At 38.0% G+C, this 18,958-nt stretch overlaps 1 protein-coding gene across 1 annotated transcript; it reads left to right on the top strand.

Moving 5' to 3' along the window:
- The first annotated feature begins 35 nt into the window (after positions 1 to 35).
- Positions 36 to 3,665, top strand: NDUFA4 (NDUFA4 mitochondrial complex associated). Its single transcript, XM_030009829.1, has 4 exons — positions 36 to 265; positions 931 to 1,019; positions 1,355 to 1,415; positions 3,446 to 3,665. Exons 1-4 carry the CDS (start codon positions 224 to 226, stop codon positions 3,500 to 3,502), a joined length of 249 nt encoding a protein of 82 aa, XP_029865689.1. The 5' UTR covers positions 36 to 223; the 3' UTR covers positions 3,503 to 3,665.
- The last annotated feature ends 15,293 nt before the right edge of the window (positions 3,666 to 18,958 follow it).

Raw genomic sequence — 18,958 nt, forward strand, 5'->3', positions numbered from 1 at the left:
GCGAAGCCCGGGGCGCTCGGCGGTGTCGGCGCGGGGCGCCGGCCGGGGGGGGGGCGGGCCGCGGCGGAGGGCGAACAGGCGAACGCCGGAGCTGCTACATCCGGGATGCGGCGGCGGGCACCTGCCGCGCCGGGGGCCTCGGGTGACATTGGGCCTCGGCAGCTGAAGGGGGAGGACGGGCTCCGCAGCCTGGTAGAGAGCGAGACCTTCGCCTGCTGCCGCCATGTTTCGCGTTATGGTTAGCCACGCCAGGAAGCACCCCAGCGTGAGTACCCGGCGGCAGTGCCCCGGCGGCGCGGGGGCTGCGGCGCCTCGGCCCCGGCGGGCCGCCGCCCCCTCTCTCCGCCCTCCCCTGCTGGCGGTCGGTGGCCCCGGCCCCGCCGCTCGCCCCCCTCCTCGCTCCTCTGTCTCCTTTCCCCCGGGATGCCTGGCCTCTCGGGTGGGCCGCGGCTGATCGGCGAGACTCGGCCAGGTCCCCTTTTCCCTCTGGTATGTGTCGGCCATTCTGCTGCTGCAGCGGCAAGGCTCAAGGTGGTTCATCCATTCTTCCTGCCCATCTTTTTTCCTCCATCCCCCGCCCCCGTTTTCTTACTTTATCATCCGGGGTGCAGACGGTAGGGGCTGTTTGGGGCAGTGGAGGGACTAATGTTGGTTTTTCAGAAACGTGCTGTTATGGGACGTCTGGTTGTTGTGCATGTAGCAGTATTTTTTTTTCACGTCTGCCTCTTCATAGCTGCTAGTTCCTCTCTGCCCCCAGGAATGCCCTGCACACAGGGAGCTTATGTCAGGGTTTTAGAGGGCCGTGCGTTATCGCTCAAAGTGTGTGAACTTGTTCTTTCATTTGTCATCGCTGTAGTCAGAAATGATATGTAATAATGTTATTTTGTTATATTATGGTGTGACATTTATTTTTTTCTTTGTTTGTTCTAGTTGATCCCTCTGTTTTTGATCATTGGATCTGGAGGTGTTGGTGCAGCCCTGTATCTCATGCGTTTGGCAGTGTTCAACCCTGATGTCTGGTATGTGTAAAATAATTCACAGTGCCCAGTCCTCTTGCTGTATGTACCAAAGTCAGCATCACTGCCTTGGTATTTATGTTGCTGGAGGCCTTAATGTCTTTCTGCATTATCACTGGCACTAAGGGTGTGTAGATTTCCTTGATTTGGAGGTTTGTTTATATACCATATGATATTTAGAGACTGCTGACAAAGGACTGTGTCTCTTTCTGTGGAAACTTATTTGGATGGGTGACTCTCCATGGCCTAATAGCTACAGTACACCTACAGATTTTATTTATTTTGAAGGTAGTGTGATTCTCTTAGTGTGTTCTCATATCTTGCATTTCTGTCAATAGCTGGGACAAGAAAAATAATCCAGAACCTTGGAACAAACTGTCTCCCAGTGACCAGTACAAGGTAAAATGAAAAATACAGATTTTTAAGAAACATGATATCAAAGGTGTAGCCTATTGCTTTAGGATGTTTGAGTGTATTGGAGAGTAGCTGAATGAGTGTTGTATTTTCTCTGCTGTGCAACATTTGTTTGTCTCTAGAACTCAGAGCAGAGAGAGACAAGTTTGAGGTCTAAAGCTTTCCTAGAGTTGGTTGATAATGGGGTGAAAGGAATCTATACAGCAGCAGTCATATATATTGCACTGTAAGAAAAAGAGGAATTCTATGCGAAAGGAAGAGTATTCTAGCTCATAATACTCAGAAATAAACTACAGGGAGAAGGACAAAACCTCGTAAGTTCTGAACTAAAGCTTTCTAAGCTCTAAACTATTGGCCTTTATTCATGAGAAGCAAAGCAGGAAAATGGCAGTGTTTAACATAAACACTATCTCAGTTCTACAGTTGGTTGTTTGAAAACAAAAACAATTGTTTGTAAGTAAGTGGATACAATAGAAATGTTCTTTAAGTAATATTCAAGTTACTTCATTGAATTAATGAGGAAGCATGCAAAGATGTGTAAAAGATTTGGCAGTTTACAGAAATAATGTTTTTATCACATTGTACTGAAGTGGTATTTTAGTAGATTCCTGTTAAGAATATTTTAAGATTATTCTCAAGCTACTAAACAAGCAAACCTACTATGTTTTAAAAGCTGGTGTCTGTTCAGTACCAGACCTTACTATTCCAGTCATTGAAATAAGCAAGAAACCCCACACACTCCAAAATAAAATATGTTGCAGTTCCCTTAAAAGTCCAGGAAGAGCATAATACTTTTTTTTCATTGCTGCTTCTGGAATGTTGCTGTTTCTTAAATATCTAAAAGAGGCAAATTCAACACAGTGCGTAGCACAAATTCTTTTGAAGAGTGCATGCCTTGTGTAGCATTCCCCTTCTGTCTTAGCATGCAAACACAATCTCAGGGTTTACCATATTTGGGTGTGTGTATCATTGGGGATTTTTTTTCCAAATCTGCACTGTGGGAAATGGCAAGGCTGATACTCTAAATTGAGGATGACTGTTTAGTAAAAACCTCTGATATAACAAGTTTTAGCTTTTGATGAAACCATTTTTCTTTTGTATAACTTCTCTTTGTCATGTCAACTTTCTCAGTCTTCCTAAAGAAAAGAGTTGAAGACCAGATTGTTACTGTAGGAGTTGCACAGGAAGCTGTAATTTGAATGTGCTGTAGGCTGTTTTGTTTTCTCTGAGGAAGTTAAAACAAAAAAAAAATTGAATTTGGGCATAACTAAAAATAATCAAGCTAATAGATAAGTATTTCTTACTTTTTTTTTTTTTTTTTTTTTTTTAAGAAAAACTATAGCATCACATGCTTGATGTCAAGTCAGGCTGGAATGCCAAAATATGCTTTTAGTCTGTAAATTCATTGTCCTCAGTGACTGGGCTGTTTTGAATTGCTTGTAATGGGATCCAGCTTTATTAATACAAACTGGGAGTGTGAAAGGGTCTGGTCTTACTTTCCTTCCTCCTTGTCATACCATGCAGTTCTAGGTGCAGCTACATAAACCAAATTTGGCTTTTGCAGCACCACTCTAAATGTTCCCTCGTGACACTATCTGTTCACATACTCCGTGCTTTATGCCACTTTGCAAGCTAGGTATTGCCTTCGGTATACAGGAGCACATAGATTTTGGGGAAAAAAGGATAAACTCGGCAGTACCATAAGAACTTTGTGTGAATGGACTTTTAATTCTGGGGATTAAAGAAGAGAGATTGTGGGATTTTCTCCAGTTGTAGACACGAGCATTGTCTCATTTTAAATGCAGAGCTTCTAATACTGTATGCAGAATGAAGATAATATCAAAAAGTTACTGCTGTTCAAAGTATTTATTTATTTATTTTTGTCTAGTGTACAGACTCGAGCTATGATTTCAGTTTCCTGACATGAGTTCAAATGATGCCTGTTTTTTAGTAAATACTATGGCAAATGGATAGTTGAGCTTCTTACTCATTTTTTTCCCCCCTCTCTTTCCTAGTTCTACTCGGTTAATGTAGACTACAGTAGACTGAAAAAGGACCGTCCTGACTTCTGAACAACACACTCATCTCCGTAAGCTGCACAGAAAGGTCTTCCGGAAGCCGTCCGCACAATTGTCATGCTTAATCATCCAGGAAATAATCAAACGTGCCTCACGCTGCACTTGGTCGTGTGTTTGAAAGTGTTTTGATGAGGCTTAATAAATGTCTGAAACTTGACGTGTCTACTCTTTACTCCGATTTTGCAAAATGAGAATATCCTCCTATTAACAGTTTGTTTTATGATCCGTCAAATAGTAAGCAAAAACCAATTCATGTTTCCTCAACAAGAAAGCAAAGTTGACTTGATGGGCTTTACACTCAGTCCATTGACTTCAGAGAAATAATTGCATGTTCATGCAGTATAACAAATGGCAAGAACTTGAAAGCCAGTATTTATATGTGTGTGTATATATATTATTTTTTTTAATTGCACCTAAATTTTTCTGCTTGCCACTTTAAGAAGTTTTGGTAGCAGACAAGTCAATGCTAACAAGTCATTGTCCAGCAGAGAGGCAACAGATGTTGCCATATGTTGCTGGAGGGAAGGGAAAAAAAAAGGCCAAGCTGTCTGCAAAAGGTTTCGTTTCTTTCTTTTTTTTCTTTTTAAGTCATAAGCAGTTTGTTAATAAACAAGAAGACGATCTTAAATATTTAAAAAATAAAATTCTAGGAGTATATTCAAGATTTCCTGTGGATCACACTTTTAAGGAAGGAAAGCATACAGTAAGCAGAACAGGGTACAGGATTTGAGAAATAATTAGATTTCCGTGTAAGAACAAAAATATCTTTCAGGAAGGGCAATTTCTCATACTTCAGTACTTGGCTGAGTCTTGCTATGGGAAGACAAAAATGTCTTTGCAAGTCTGTAACTTACGGTAGGTTCTTCTTTGTGCTTTTCTGTGAACATCTGGTATTTCCTTGGGTAAGGGATTTAATACTGGACTATCTGACAGAGTACAGCTGTTCCTGTCTTGATAGATTTCAGTCCACTTAAAGTGGACTCAGGATGTAGATAACCATAGCTGCTGTTATAAATAATAAGGATAGATTCAAAGAAACTGAGTAGCAAGAACTTCTATTGGAGAAGAAAAACTATTCTGTGGTCATTGACTGCAAAATAACATATTTGCAAAGACTTCATATTTTATATGGAAAATTCTTACAGGTCAATTGGATGGGGTTTATTTGGTAGTTCAGACTACCTTCCTTTTTGTTATATACCAAAATGGTGGATTTACTTCCAGTTTTCACTTGCTGGTTTGAGAGGCTCTCATGGAGTCTGAAGAAGAAAATGAGTGTTATGACAGAGATGATGTTTACAGTGGTGGGCAAAGTCTGTAAGTGTCCTTGGGGACTATGGTTGCTATCTGAATCCAAATATTTTTAGGAAGTAGAACATTCTGTTGCAACACTTTTCATTTTCAAAAGTAGGTCGTGTAAAAATGGAAAGTGTTATAACTTGCTAGTTGGTAGTCCTTTTGGATTTTACTGATGTTCTCGTGATCTTCAAATGCATATCATTTCTCCGGACATTAAGTAAGACCAATATCCAGGACATAAATCTGATTCTTGGTAAGGTGAGACAAGGTTGTTGCTTTTGGTCACAGCTGAAGAGAGTATAGGCTTATGTCTTCCTTAATAAAGGCACTTAAGATAAAATAAATAGTGTGCCCTTGATGTATTTCAAAATATATTTAGCAAGTACTTAAGCTATTTAAAGCTTTAACTATGGCTTGACTAGAAAACAAAAAGGCAATTCATTCAATGCTACTTCCTCTTTCCTCATAGCAGCATACTTGCTGAAAATACACAAAACTTTTAAGTCTTTTAAGTTAAAACCATCATATTTCATTCTAAAGGCCATTATCTTGAGGGGAGACTTGCTCCTTTTTCTTCTGGCGGTATGTTTCTGTCCTATTTTAAATGGTAACAGACTGTAGTCACTGTTACCTGACAAAGTTAAAACTAATAAATGTCATAAGAATTTTGTTTCTTTTTCAATCTTTAATGCTTGAAATATTCAGTAATTGAAAAATATTACATGATTTCCAAAAAGAAACAAGTCAAATTAAGAATGCAGTGTATTTTGTGTGAACTAGCAGCTCAACCAATAACATATTATTTTCATACAAACATAGTATGCTATTTTCTGGTTCCATGGGACTAATTTCTCACTGCAGCTGTTTTTCTTACTGTTGAACCCTCACACCTATAGAGACCTTAGGCCACACTACTTACTATAAGTGCTGTCTTAAATTATAGTGTGGGCAGAAGTTAAGCACTTGCTTAAATCTTCAGCTTTGGGACAGAGAAACATTGAAATTCATCAACTCTATTGGTAGTATGACAGTGTGTGTTCTTAAAATCCCTGAAAGAAAAGTTCGACAATTTTTGATATTTTATAATTAATTTATGGGTTGATAGATCTATCCTAGTAACTCAGTTCTGTGATCTGTTACTATTTCCTCAGTAGTTTGGAGGTTTTTTTATGTTGGTTGGTTGTTTTTTTTTTTTTCTTAAAACATACAAATGCACTTTGTTAGTCCCCGGTTCCTTTTTTTGTTATTTCATACATTGTTTTTACTCCTAAAATTCCAGTCCTGCAAGGCCTTAAATTCTGCTTACCTTTTTCCACTATGAGTTTTCATTAGGGACAGAGGAACCATTTTATTCCATGTAAAACCAAAGCATGTGCTCGGCCCTAGTTTATAACTGCTTGGTAGTGGTCTATCAGTATCCAGTACATTTCTTTGCATTTTTGTAGTGTACTGTTTCTGAAAGAGAGCTGTTTTTACAGCTTGGCAATATCGTATCTGTATTAAAATATTCAGCCATAATCTTTATAGCTTCTCCTTTAAAGCCATCTTCTACCTCTTTCTTCTTCGTGAAGTCAAAGACAGTATTCCCTGAAGACCGCATGAAGAAATGATTGCAGTTTGGATTTTCAGGATTCTAGCTTCTAATGTTCATCTTTGGCTATTAACTTTTATGAAACAACTAAATCCCATCATTAATAGGAAAACTAAGGTCCTTCATTAACACCATGGCATGTAATTTTGCTTGAGCAGATGTCGTGTTATCTGAAAGAGACTGATATTTTGCTGTCTTACGTTTTGACTAAGATGGATACAGCTGCTACGTTCCAGTTTGTGGCAGATTTTTTTGGAATGATCAGCGTAGGCCTGGCCTGCATGTTTTGTTAATGAGCCACGTACAGAAGATTTGTCTGTTATTTTTACAATACAGCATTGTGCCTGCCACTGTCAGATTTCTGTTAACGCAGTTATTCTGTGCCTCCTTATCAGTGATCCTGATACGCAGCAGAGTGATCAAATCTGAAATTAATTCTGCCCAGCTAGGATAGAAAGAATTACAGGTTTCCATGACACATGAACATGTACTCCGTGCAGCATGTTGTAATGTATTTTCTTTGGTTGTATTTTTAGTATAACCAGTAAGTAGGATTTATGTTATTTGCCTGCAGTAAGGAAAATTCCTTCTAAGTATAAAGTATCTGAATGCCTCTAAGAAATTAGAAGGCTGTGCCTGATATTAAAAGAATAATTTAAATTTTGCATAGGATTTCTAGCCAAATCTCATCTGAGGAAATATATTTCAGATCTGTTTTCAAGCTCTGCTTTACCTTTAAAGATAGTTTGGTGTGTGACTATTGAATGACCTTTAAAACTAAGCACATGTGTGTTTCATGCTAATTGGACGGTAATACTTTGTCAGAAAGAAAGGTTGAAAAGTTATTACAGGAATTTTTAAAAGGTATTTAGAACAGAAAATGAGTTATTGAAAAAAATTAGATAGGTTCAAGTGCACACAGTTACTGTTTCTACTCATTGGCCAGCCTTACTATGAAAGCAACTGTATAAGCTAGAAACCCCTTTGTCTAGGACCAAGTGAAGCGCAGCAGGTCTGTGAGAACTCAAAAAAATAGATGTTCACTTGCATCATTGCCACAGTAGGTTTTTTTATATTACTTCATAGAAAAGCTTACTCTTCAGTCCCCTCTTTTGAAATCTGGAAGTTGGTTGACTTCATGATTTCATGATCCATCCACTTTTCCTTAGAAGTGGTCTTGGCATCAGTATTTAGTCATAAGAAGTCTCTATGAAGCTCAAATCATTTCATCTCCTCCTCTGATGGGTAAGCTTCTTAAGAGTGTCTCTGGATACCACTGTGATGGTGTGTTTCCCAAATATGTGTTAATTCTGGTACCATCCGGCTTGGATGAACTTTTGGGTTCTTTTAATAATTTCAAAATATTATTATCTATGGTTGGTAAGGCTTAACGCTTTCTTGGTAAGAATGACATGAGCCACTACAATGCAAGAAAATACATACCCCTTCCGTTCTTGAGAAGCAAATCTATTTCTAGCATCCAGAGTAACATTTATCTAAACCGGAAAAGTATTCTACGTTTTTTTCTTTTTCTTTTTTTAAAGTTTCATGTAAATGAAACTAAAAAGTAATTTTTAGACTTTCTAAGATAATGTTATTCTCACAGTTACAAGCTGAAGAATCTATGAGATCACCACACTTGGACTTGCTCTTTTTTTTTCTATTTCCTTTTTAGTCAGAATCAGTATTACTTTAGGTAATGTGAAGTAAGAACTTAAGTATGCAAGTCAAGACAAGAACAATGCGTTCAAAGTTCTGATAGGTTGCTATCAGCATTTACCTGACACTCATTTGCTACTAGAACTGATACAAGACTGGCATGTGGAACTCCTGCAAAAGACAGCAAGTTCTGAAGATGATCAGAAAATAATTTATTAACACATGGCAATGCATACATTACAAAAGAGAATAGAAATTCTGCTGGTAATATTCATGACTATTGGCAATGCTTTGTAACTTAGACACCTCAAATAATATTTCTAGGGTCATTAATTTGAATTACTTTGGACAAAATAATGCACTATGCCATTTACAGTTCATCACTATAATGTAAAGACAACTTTTTTAGTAGAACTGCACAAGGCATAATCCAATAAACAAATTTATAGACTTGTTTTTTCACATTGGAAGCAAACTAACTATGAACATGAAATGTTTTCTAATTTTAGTTTCCCTACTGCAGGGAAATGAAACAAACTGCTGAGAAGGTAATGAAAACAGATTACTTAATGGTGAAAAATCTGAGTGCCATTCTTTCTCTACCAGCGGTGCCACTGCTGGAATTTAATGGGGTGGCACCAGTGTGTCTGAATGAAGATTTTGGTCCGAACTGTTTAAAAATAGGGTTGAATCTAATAAGATTTCCTCAGTACTGATAACATTTTTTCTTTTTTTCTTTTTGCTAGACTGAGAGCAGGAAAATAGCATAACTCATTATCAACATGAAGAAAACAGAATTTCATCCCAATTTCAGAATTCCTACTCTAGTACCACTTACATCTCATGATAGTCTATGGGATTTTGATAGAGTGTTAAGGGGATAATTTGCTTCAGATGTTGTTCTTATCTTCATGATGTGTCAAACATTTAAATTCCTCGTATTTTCGAAGCTTAGGGGAAGAAATTCATCCCTGCAACAGAGACAATGTGCTTAAAATGACCAGGGATCATTGAAGCAGTTTTCTGCATGTGGAAATCATATCTCTCCCTCCCCTTTATAAAAGCCCAGGTAAGTTCAGGAATTATTCCAGAAAAAAAGGAGTAATATACATGTGACAGAATAGGCAGATGGAGCTGCATCAGTTTTTACATCAATGACAGCAAGTTCTTGGTTTTAGTGCAGGAGCTTTCTCTGTTTATGTCCATCAATTTCTACATGTATTTGCAAATGCAGAAGTTGCTCATTACACATACCGTGACTGCTTGGCCTATTAGGATGCAGTGAGAATTAGAATGCTGAGAGTAAAAACAACAGCATGACATTCCAATGGGTTTAATTTATTACTCAAAATAAAAAAGCAGTAGCAGAATAACTGCAGAACAAGGTCTGGTGCACCCTGTTCCGAATTTAGACTACTAATGACAAGTTTGTATTAGTGCAATAGTGTTAAATAAAAACAAAAGCAAGTTTATGATTAATTTTTAAAATAGCACTCTTTCTTTCTACATAGCCTCATAATGGCATCCTTTAAAGATTAACTTACTTTGAAAACATTCAAATAATGTAAAATGTATATATGAATCATGTCTGAACTGTATGTATTTTAATTTGATATGCTTTCTCTTAATGATTTCAGTGTCAGAAACTGTTTATATTGGTTTAAGATCGTAGTATTTTATATCTCACCCTACATTATTGTACCTGAACAAAACTTGCCTCACCTTCAAACAGGAAAAGGGTTTCAAAAGATCTTCCATCTTAAATCTATTTTTATTTTTATGTATGAAAATTAAATGCCTGCATCACTGGAAGCAGTTGTTCAGCAAATTGTTATTCAGCATAGGAGAAGGGACCCCGTCCCTTTTCCTGTAATGCAGCATAACAAAGTGGTTGAATATATCTCTCCCTAAAACAAGGGGAGACAAAATTTCCAGAAACTGTTTTATGCTGGTGGCACAACATCTAAATATGAAAGAACTTTTTTGTATGGATGGATGGACAGGTAGTGAAGAACCGCCACCCGAGCTGCCCTTTTTCCACGGCCCTGGCAATTGTTTGCTTTCATCAATCCCTGGCAGAGGGGAATAAGGTCAGGAGTTGACTAATGGCCCAGGCTACAACAGCTGTGTGTTTAAAGGTGATCTAGACTGCCATGCAGTATTTACATGGTGAGGATAAAGAAGATGACTCAAACCTTACCTGTTCCCCATATCAAATCAAATCTTTCACAGCTGGCCTGGTAGCTGGAGTAAAGATTAGTCAAACTTTTAGAAAGTCTACAATTTAATAACGTGAGCTTGAGCTGATAATGAATAGAGGACAATGCACAAAATTAAAATGGGATCCTCAAATTCAGAGAATCTTGCCAAAGAAATATTTCCACCACGGAGCATAGCATGCAGTGGTCAGGCAGGTAGATATGATTTATATTGTACATTGCAATAGACCTCCTAATCCTGAAGCCTAGGTGCTTGCCCCAGCAGTCAAATGAGTCATGTAGCTGCATTCACCGGCTCATGGAGCTTAAACAGCATGCTTCAGAAACAGTGGAGCTCTTCCGGATGAAGCTTAATATTCCATTATCTACCTGTGTGCACATCAAACGCAAAATAAACAGTCCAGTAGTGTATATGAAATTCTATTTGGATGTATTTTGCTGTGTTTCTCAGTCATTGCAGAGAGCTTTTATGGGAAAGAATAATGAGCTTTTTGAGACCCCAGAAAGAGAGATTTGTTACATCCAAAGCAAGGAGAATGGAGAGACAGAAACAAGTGGCCTACTCACTCAGGCATAGGAAAGCAGAGGATGTAAAATGTGCAGTGGACGTGTAATTAATTCCTCCATTACAAATTGTTGTCACAGGGAAATGTTTTTGTACATGAATTTTGACATAGAAAAGTGGATGGAGTTTCTGTTTGTTTGTATGTTGCATTTATTGAAAATGAAAAAGCTCAGTGACAGCAGTATATAAATGTGTATAGATATGTTGCCTAAGGTCTCCATTTTTCTTGTCTTCAGTCTTTATTCTCTCATCCTTTCCTCAGCTAGATAGCCAGGGTTTCTGCTTACTAGCCTGAGAAATCCTCTTCACTCATATATCTTCTACTTGTCAGGCGCTTTCCTTCTGTTAGGCTATGCTATTTCCTGACATGCTAGAATCACTGGCTACTTTTGTGTTAAAAAGAAACAGCACCTTTTCCCATCAACATCTCATTACAGCTGTGACACCAGCTTTCTGAGTAAGCGGGAAAGTTAAGTGATCCAAGTAAAACTTTGCAGAATTTGCAATAGGAAACTGCCTTGATACAAAAATGTCTACCAACAAACTGAGCATCGTTGGTGGAAGCCTGACCTCTCTGAAAAAGAAGTGGTATCACATCCTGGCCACAGCAATATCTGAAAATGGGAATTCACTGTACTTTAAATAGCTAGAAGATTATTAGCTGTTTGAAGATTGTGTGAGTATGTGATTTGGTACCTTAGAGCCAAAAACAGTTAGTGCCACATTCACAAAGAATATACTAAAATATATATTTGACTTAAAAGTGCATCTGTGAAGGACTCAAAGGTAGTTGTATTTTGTATTGTTTCGTTTTTTACTGAAAGACTGCTAATAGCAAGAAGAGATCTTTGTAGATTCAGAAATGAGGTTGTCCTGGTTTCAGCTGGGATAGAGTTAACTGTCTTCCTAGTAGCTGGTACAGTGCTATGTTTTGAGTTCAGTATGCGAAGAATGTTGATAACACTGATGTTTTCAGTTGTTGCTAAGTAGTGTTTAGTCTAAAGTCAAGGGTTTTTCAGCTTTTCATGCCCAGCCAGCAAGAAGGCTGGAGGGGCACAAGAAGTTGGCACAGGACACAGCCAGGGCACCTGACCCAAAGTGTCCAACAGGGTATTCCATACCATGGGACGTCCCATCTAGTATAGGAACTGGGGGGAGTGGGGGGTGGGGAATCGCCGCTCGGGGACTAGCTGGGTGTCGGTCAGCGGGTGGTGAGCAATTGCACTGCGCATCATTTGTACATTCCAATCCTTTTATTATTGCTGTTGTCATTTTATTAGTGTTATCATTATCATTATTAGTTTCTTCTTTTCTGTTCTATTAAACTGTTCTTATCTCAACCCGTGGGTTTTGCTTCTTTTTCCCAATTTTGTCCCCCATCCCACTGGGTGGGGGGGGAGTGAGTGAGCGGCTGCATGGTGCTTAGTTGCTGGCTGGGGTTAAACCACAACAGAGGTATACGTTACTGGCTTCTAACCAGTCTTGTGCAATATTCTACAAGAACTGATACAAAACCTGTTGAAATTAAAAGAGAGTTCCCCATCAGCTACAGCAGGCTTTGTACTAAGAGCCTATTGACTATTTTAGGGTCAAGGAGGAAGGTAGGAGCATCCAGGGTGATATTTTCATGTCACTGTAGTCAAATGGAGTTTTGTGATTGCTTTGAATGAGACCAACATTTCCCTTTAGGATTGGATATTCAGTTGGGTAGACATAGTTCACAAAAGTTGCTTTACCAATCCAAGGTGCCAGAGATGACTTTTAGAGCTACTTTGTATATTTAATATTTTGTATATGCATACAAACACATTTAACTTCAGCAAGGTCAGTTTTCACATGATTTTTTGACTTAATGACATTAATTCTGTAGAATGCATACTATTTTGGATTTTATCTCTGTTTCTTAAGCCAAATAAACTGCTTTTTTTTTAAGCAATCTTGACTATATTAATTTTCTTAGGACCAATTAGCACATACAACTTCCAACAGAGAAGAAAAATTAACTTCTGATTTCTGGTGAGAGGTGTGCTTGGATGTTCTGGCTAACACCACCAGCTAAGGGACCATACGGTTTGCTTTCAAGTATGCCCTAAGCCTTAAGGAAACCTATCCAGCAAAATGCTGTACTCTGCAGCAGTACGACTTTGGGCAAACAAGCCTGTTTTTGCACACTAGTAGCAGTCTAGCCACATGAGCATAGCACACTGCATCCGCTCAGGCTAACAGAGCTACCTAACGCTACCGTAAGGCCATGGCTGCCCGTCTCCAGGCCAGCTTGTTAAGAGCTCTCTCGATTATTGCTGTGCAGCACTGCCCTCTGCCTTGTGAATTTATGCAGTCTAGAACATACTTAATGATTTTAAAGGGTGAGACTGAAGGGTTTAGACTGTTTCTATGATGGTTTTTTGATTGGAAGAAAAAAGAGCCATGGGAATTGTTTTTGCTTTTTGCATTTGCACAGTACAAAATACAAAGAGAATGAAGAATGTACATTATAAATTACAAGTGATTTTTGTACAGCTGTGAGTATAAAATACTTTCTATTAAAGTGGGCACATATGCACACATAATACATGCCTTATATAGATACAATATACAAACATGAAATGTTTTTAATATTTGCACTTCAGGTGATATGTTACATATTAATATGGTGACATGCATGCAGCCACTACAGAGCACTCATCTCCCATGGCATTTAAATGGCATATGCTCTTCTCTCCTTCATGAACATGATGTGTCCTTTTACAGCTGAATCTGTATGGGGACATCAGTTCTTAAAAGAGAGGCAGTCACGCTGGGCAAGCAGCAGGCAGGATTTCTAGGGCTGAGCTCTGTGTCGCCAGGGTTGGAAGCGGGCCACTGAATGGTGCGCTGTGCCAGCCGTCCCAGCCCTTCCAGCTGCACGTACATCTGTGCATCATTAGAGCAGCCGAGGCTACTGCAGTCACCCAGAGGCTGTCTGTGAACAGCTCTCTTACTATTTTACTGCCTGGAAAGGAAATTTTCTCTTTATCTTCTCTCCACTGGGTTCCCAGGTGTGTGAGGTGCTATGGTAGCTCATAATGCATATCAGGCCATAAGCCTATCTCTTAGCATGTTTTAATATGCCATGTTGGTATCCCAGCATGCTTGCAAAGCAAATCTTGCTGGCGTTCATATTTATTTCTCTGTCATTCCATAAAGATTATGATTTTCTAAGTAAAGGAGGACTCTTTATCAACACTCTTTTAAACACAGCATCGCTGTTCTGTGGAAGTATCTTTCGCCTTGCTATGAAAGGTCCTTCCTTGAGGACTGATGTATTTCACACAAAATTTTGGTGTGTAGTGATGTTATGTTACAAATGGCAGAGCTTTATTATGAAATCTTGGCTTCTTGCAGTTAATATTTACTATGAACACCTAATGAAGGCATAAGCTTGATTTAATCTATCCAAATTTTAAGTAGATTTTACTTTATAGCAAAAAAGCATCTATTTTGGTATTTAAAAGTTTAACAAGTGTAATAAAAATAGGCATCATCATATTCAGTGCACTTGTATGAGTTATTGTTGCCCTCATTTAAAATTGAAAGGGTTTGTACTGTGGCTAAAAATTAGAGGTAAAATCTTGGACATACTGAATGCAATGAGAATTTACTGTTGATTTAAATAGAGCCAAGATTTCTTCTGGAGTTATTTAAAAATCATTAGTGGAAGCTTTTGCAAACTGAACTAGTGTTTGCTTAATCCTTCTGTTTTCAGTGGAGAAACATATTTATGAAACATGCATGAGATGTCTGTTTCTTGGCAGGCAGCGTCCTGGCTGCTTTTTCTGCAAAGCATCTTAGCCTTGGCAAAATAGGAGTAACAAGCTTTAAACAGATTAATAGTTTATCTGATTCATTGATCATCTTGCTTTAGGATAGAGTTAAAACCATCAGAATCCTTTTCTTGATCTTACTTGGAAAGAATTCTCTGAGAAGTGAGAAAGCTGCATTTAGTGCAGATGTGCTATCACTGAAATTAATGCTTTTGGGTGTTACTGTGATTTACTTTTTGTGTGTTATTCTAGGGTAGGTAGCTAGCCCTATTTTTGCTGATAAGTTTATGTAGAATATATACATGATGATTTGTCTTGTGATATCTTTTGAATATAATAAAATATTCCAAAGAAGGATTTTGAAATATTGCTTATCATTATCTGGGTTTTTTTGGTTGATTGGTTGGTTTCTTGTTTTTATATTCAGGGATATTGCCTATTTAAGAAACAGTAACACATGCAGTCTAGAGGGAAATGACCAGTTGTGAGAATTTTTATTTTTTATATATTTTTTTTTATTTGGTAAGTATTCTCTGAATACTCTTGAGGTCCCTGAGATCAAAGAGTTAGAGGATACATCTCTTTTGTCAGCTGCTAAATTCTCCTGGAGTTCCCTCCTTATTATGTAGTGTACTATGCAGTTTTAGAAATTCCACACTCCACCAGCAGCTATAAATCTTCATCCCTGTGTTTATTCTAATCTGATTATTCAAAGACTTGATTTTAAACATTTGCACTATGATAGCTCCAGGATCCAGTGCATACTCCTAATACTAGACTGGCCTTTCCCAAAGAATATGCAGTCTGAATAAATAAGATAGATAGAAAGGAATTCGAGAAAGGGTACATGTTAATCTATAAATACAAAAATAAAACTAACTATTTTGTACAACAGTACATAACCGTGCTTTTATTGAATGGATTGCTTCACTTTCATTTACTTTCATTTATTAGGCCTGCCATATGGCCACACTTTTTCTTCACAGCCGGTGATATTATCTGCTTTTCTGTGCCAGTGTCCTAGCCCTTGAGGTTGTTTATCCCTGAAAAAAAGAGAAGATCAAACTTGTAATCCACTGCAGCAATAGTCTTCCAGACTCAATCAGATTTCTCGTTAATCTCCTCGACAAGCATGAGTGTAGCTTCCTCTGCCCGAAGAAAAGCTTAGAGTTCACCAAATCTCTGGTTCCCAGCACAGCTGGTTATAATTCTCACTTTTGAACCCTGAGAGCTGAAAACACCAAGTTGGTCCAATTTATTTTTAACACTGGAACTGATAAACATTTGTAAAATTACCTCAACCCTAAACTCAGCAATGTGGCCACACTGGGGATAAAAAGAGAGGAAAGGTACATTCAATCAATTTATATACAGACCAGCGTGGTGAAGGGAAGAAAAAAAAAGGGAAGAAACCAGTAAGTATTTTATTGTTTTGTACTTGATTTTAAGCAGTTTCAGAATTACCAGACAACCAAAATCCAACAGACAGCACAGAGGTTGAACAAGGTTTCTAAACCATTGGAGGAAAAAAAAGGGATGCTATTTAAGAAACTGGGACAGTGCAGACCACTTTCACGTGAAGGCTAGGCTCACCACAAACCCTATCCAGTGCTAAGTCCTGTCTGATGTGTGTCATATACACCATGCCCTGTACACAAGTATCTCCATAAGACCCACATGTCCTATAGGTTAGTCCTGATGCAAAGTAAGTGCAGATGTGCCTAGAATCATTCAGACATGACCCCTATTCCTGTTTTTTTTCTGATTCTGTGGAGCATAATAAAGTTTGAGGCAAGGATGGCTCATTTCATTTCTTTATGAACCCACTAACACTCAAAATGGCCGGTCCTCTGAGAGTACTGAAGAGAATGGAAGAAAACATGGACATCTCTGTCAAGATGTCACTGTCTGTCAAACCGAAACGTAACCACATAATTCAAGAGAAAGGTTTGCATGTAGCTAGAATTCTTGTCTCCCTGTCTCATTAAGTGGGATTAACTACTGGTAGTGGAACTAATGAGGGAACCCAAAGTTGTATACTTTGTAAAATAAATCTAAAGAATTGACCTAATAAAATGGAAGGTCAAATGAGAGCAAACATTTTGTTAGCCAGAGATATGTGACCATACAGCCATCACCCCATATCAGGGACTACATTAATATATACCCCAAAAATTCTTACAGACTCACTTCTCCTGTGTTGCATTATTTCCTATCCTAAGCAAGTCCTTCTGTGAGGAAAAAAAAACCTATTATAAGTAGTTCAGCACAAAATGTTCAGTCACTAACAGGAACTTCATTTTCCTTCTGAGCATTGCTACATTATAGAGCAATGTGGTTACTATTGCAGAAAAATTAAAAAACATGGTCCTTGAATATGAAGTTGTATACAAGTCCTCTGGCTAAGAAAAAGATTCAAAACATTTCTTGTAGCATCTGTACCATCTACTGGGTATAAACTGGAGTAGCTAATAAATTGTGGGAAAAGCTGAGAATCATTTGTCAAGGGTCCAACAGAAATAGGAAGTTGATTATTTTTCCATTAGCCTTATGTACCTTAACCAAGGTACATAAAAACAAAGTCACTGTAAGAAATCCCAAAACTTGGTAATTGCATGCAGATAGTCTTTGCCCTCACCCACTGTTAGAAGGGGGAACTAAGAAGAAAACAGCAGGATAAGAAGTGCTTTTGGATACCTGGCCAGGCTCAAGGGCTTGCTTTCCATCTCCTGTGGCTGCTAAGGTGGGGAAGAAAAAAATGCGATAATTTTTTTTTTTAATGACTCTTTCTCTTTGTGAGAGAAATGGAAAAACTGAAAGCTGCTTGGTGAGTTTTTAGTCCTTTAAGTGAAACCCCAAGGAATCATATACTGAATTTTAATTAAGCAGTGCTTTTAGGTATACTTCTTCCTGATAAACTTAAGAACACTGGTTTAAAGGAATATAAAACTTAAACATTTGAGAATTTCTTTTGGTATTTTAAAGCATTCCTTTTTATGTCATGCACAAGACAAAACAGGAACTAAGATAACCTTAGCACACAAGCTTATAAAATTGTCAGCAATGTGTTGTTTTAAATGTGATTCAACACAAAATAGTTAGATACTAAAAATAATTGTGTTTTTTTTTAAATAGTAGCTGCACTAAAATGTAACCAATGATTATAAGTCACTTTATTAACACAATGATTTTGGTTCTTTTTAGTTTCCAGCACTTATTGATAATTATTACTTGACTATGAGTATACTGTGACCATTATCTGCCTGGGTCAGTTTTTGTGTGCATACATTAGCACCGTTCAGTTCACTATAAGCTCATGTAGTTCTGCGTGGCTCAACAAGATATTACTTGGCTTAAAATACTGAAACTTGCTGATCTACTAAATACCTCCAAGGTCAGTGGAATCAGTGAAAGGAATTATCTTTATTAATTTCTGTTTTGATATTAGGAATAGCATTTATGAAAATGGCAAAGGTATTCTGTTAACTTTCAATTTAGAATGCTATCATGATAGAAAATGTATATAGATATATTGCTATTAATGAATATAGTGTGTATACAACATTTGAGATCCTGGTCACATGCAGGTAGCTGAGGTTCAGATGAGCCTCTGTTCTAGAAATGGATGGAGCTAGTAGCATATTGTCTAAAGGGGGAGCACGTCCTTAAATGAAACAGGTTGTTACCTATTTAATATGAAAAGTTATTTTCCTTTTCTAACTTAGGTACTTGGATTAACACATTAAGACATTGGTTCTGCCTTGGTACAATTTCTTTTCGCTGCCAACTACAGCAAATGCTTATGCTGCCCAGATACTCTCAGAGCTTCCTTTTGTTAAGCCTAACACAGATCCAGAGGGAGGAAACAGTGTTCTGTTAAGGGTCAGCGTAAAAGGTTCAGAGATGCTGTTTAAAGCCCTAAAAGGCTCCTGTAACGCAGCTTATAACCAAGCAGGAGGAGGCACGTCCTTCCAGCATGAAGTGTGGCAGAGAAGGACTGAGAATGTGCAGCCTAAAAATGGGGTGATGAGTGACCTAAGGAGCCCAGTGATCTCCAGCAACTTAGGTGCACTTACACTATCAAAAGGATTGTAATCTTTATTCATTTAAAAGGATTTGATTAACTTAAATTAGCTAACTTGCACTGAAACATTGGGAATTTTTACTTAGAGATCAGAGCATGCATTAAAATCTATAGTGAAGCTACTGTTTCCACTTACATTTCTGACCAAATTAAAGCACAGTTGCTTTGTCTTCAGTGCAATTTCACCAGTGCTACTAGTGTAGGTTTGAATTGTCCTCAGAATATTTTGA

This window comes from Aquila chrysaetos, chromosome 3, assembly GCF_900496995.4.
Source record: "Aquila chrysaetos chrysaetos chromosome 3, bAquChr1.4, whole genome shotgun sequence".
Lineage (NCBI taxonomy): Eukaryota > Metazoa > Chordata > Aves > Accipitriformes > Accipitridae > Aquila > Aquila chrysaetos.

Bases quoted from the DNA above. Each gene is read 5' to 3' on its own strand.
- NDUFA4 (XM_030009829.1), top strand. From the start codon at position 224: ATGTTTCGCGTTATGGTTAGCCACGCCAGGAAGCACCCCAGC. The intron at 1,020-1,354 runs GTATGTGTAAAA...TTCTGTCAATAG, and splicing joins GTGTTCAACCCTGATGTCTG to CTGGGACAAGAAAAATAATC. The intron at 1,416-3,445 runs GTAAAATGAAAA...TCTCTTTCCTAG, and splicing joins CTCCCAGTGACCAGTACAAG to TTCTACTCGGTTAATGTAGA.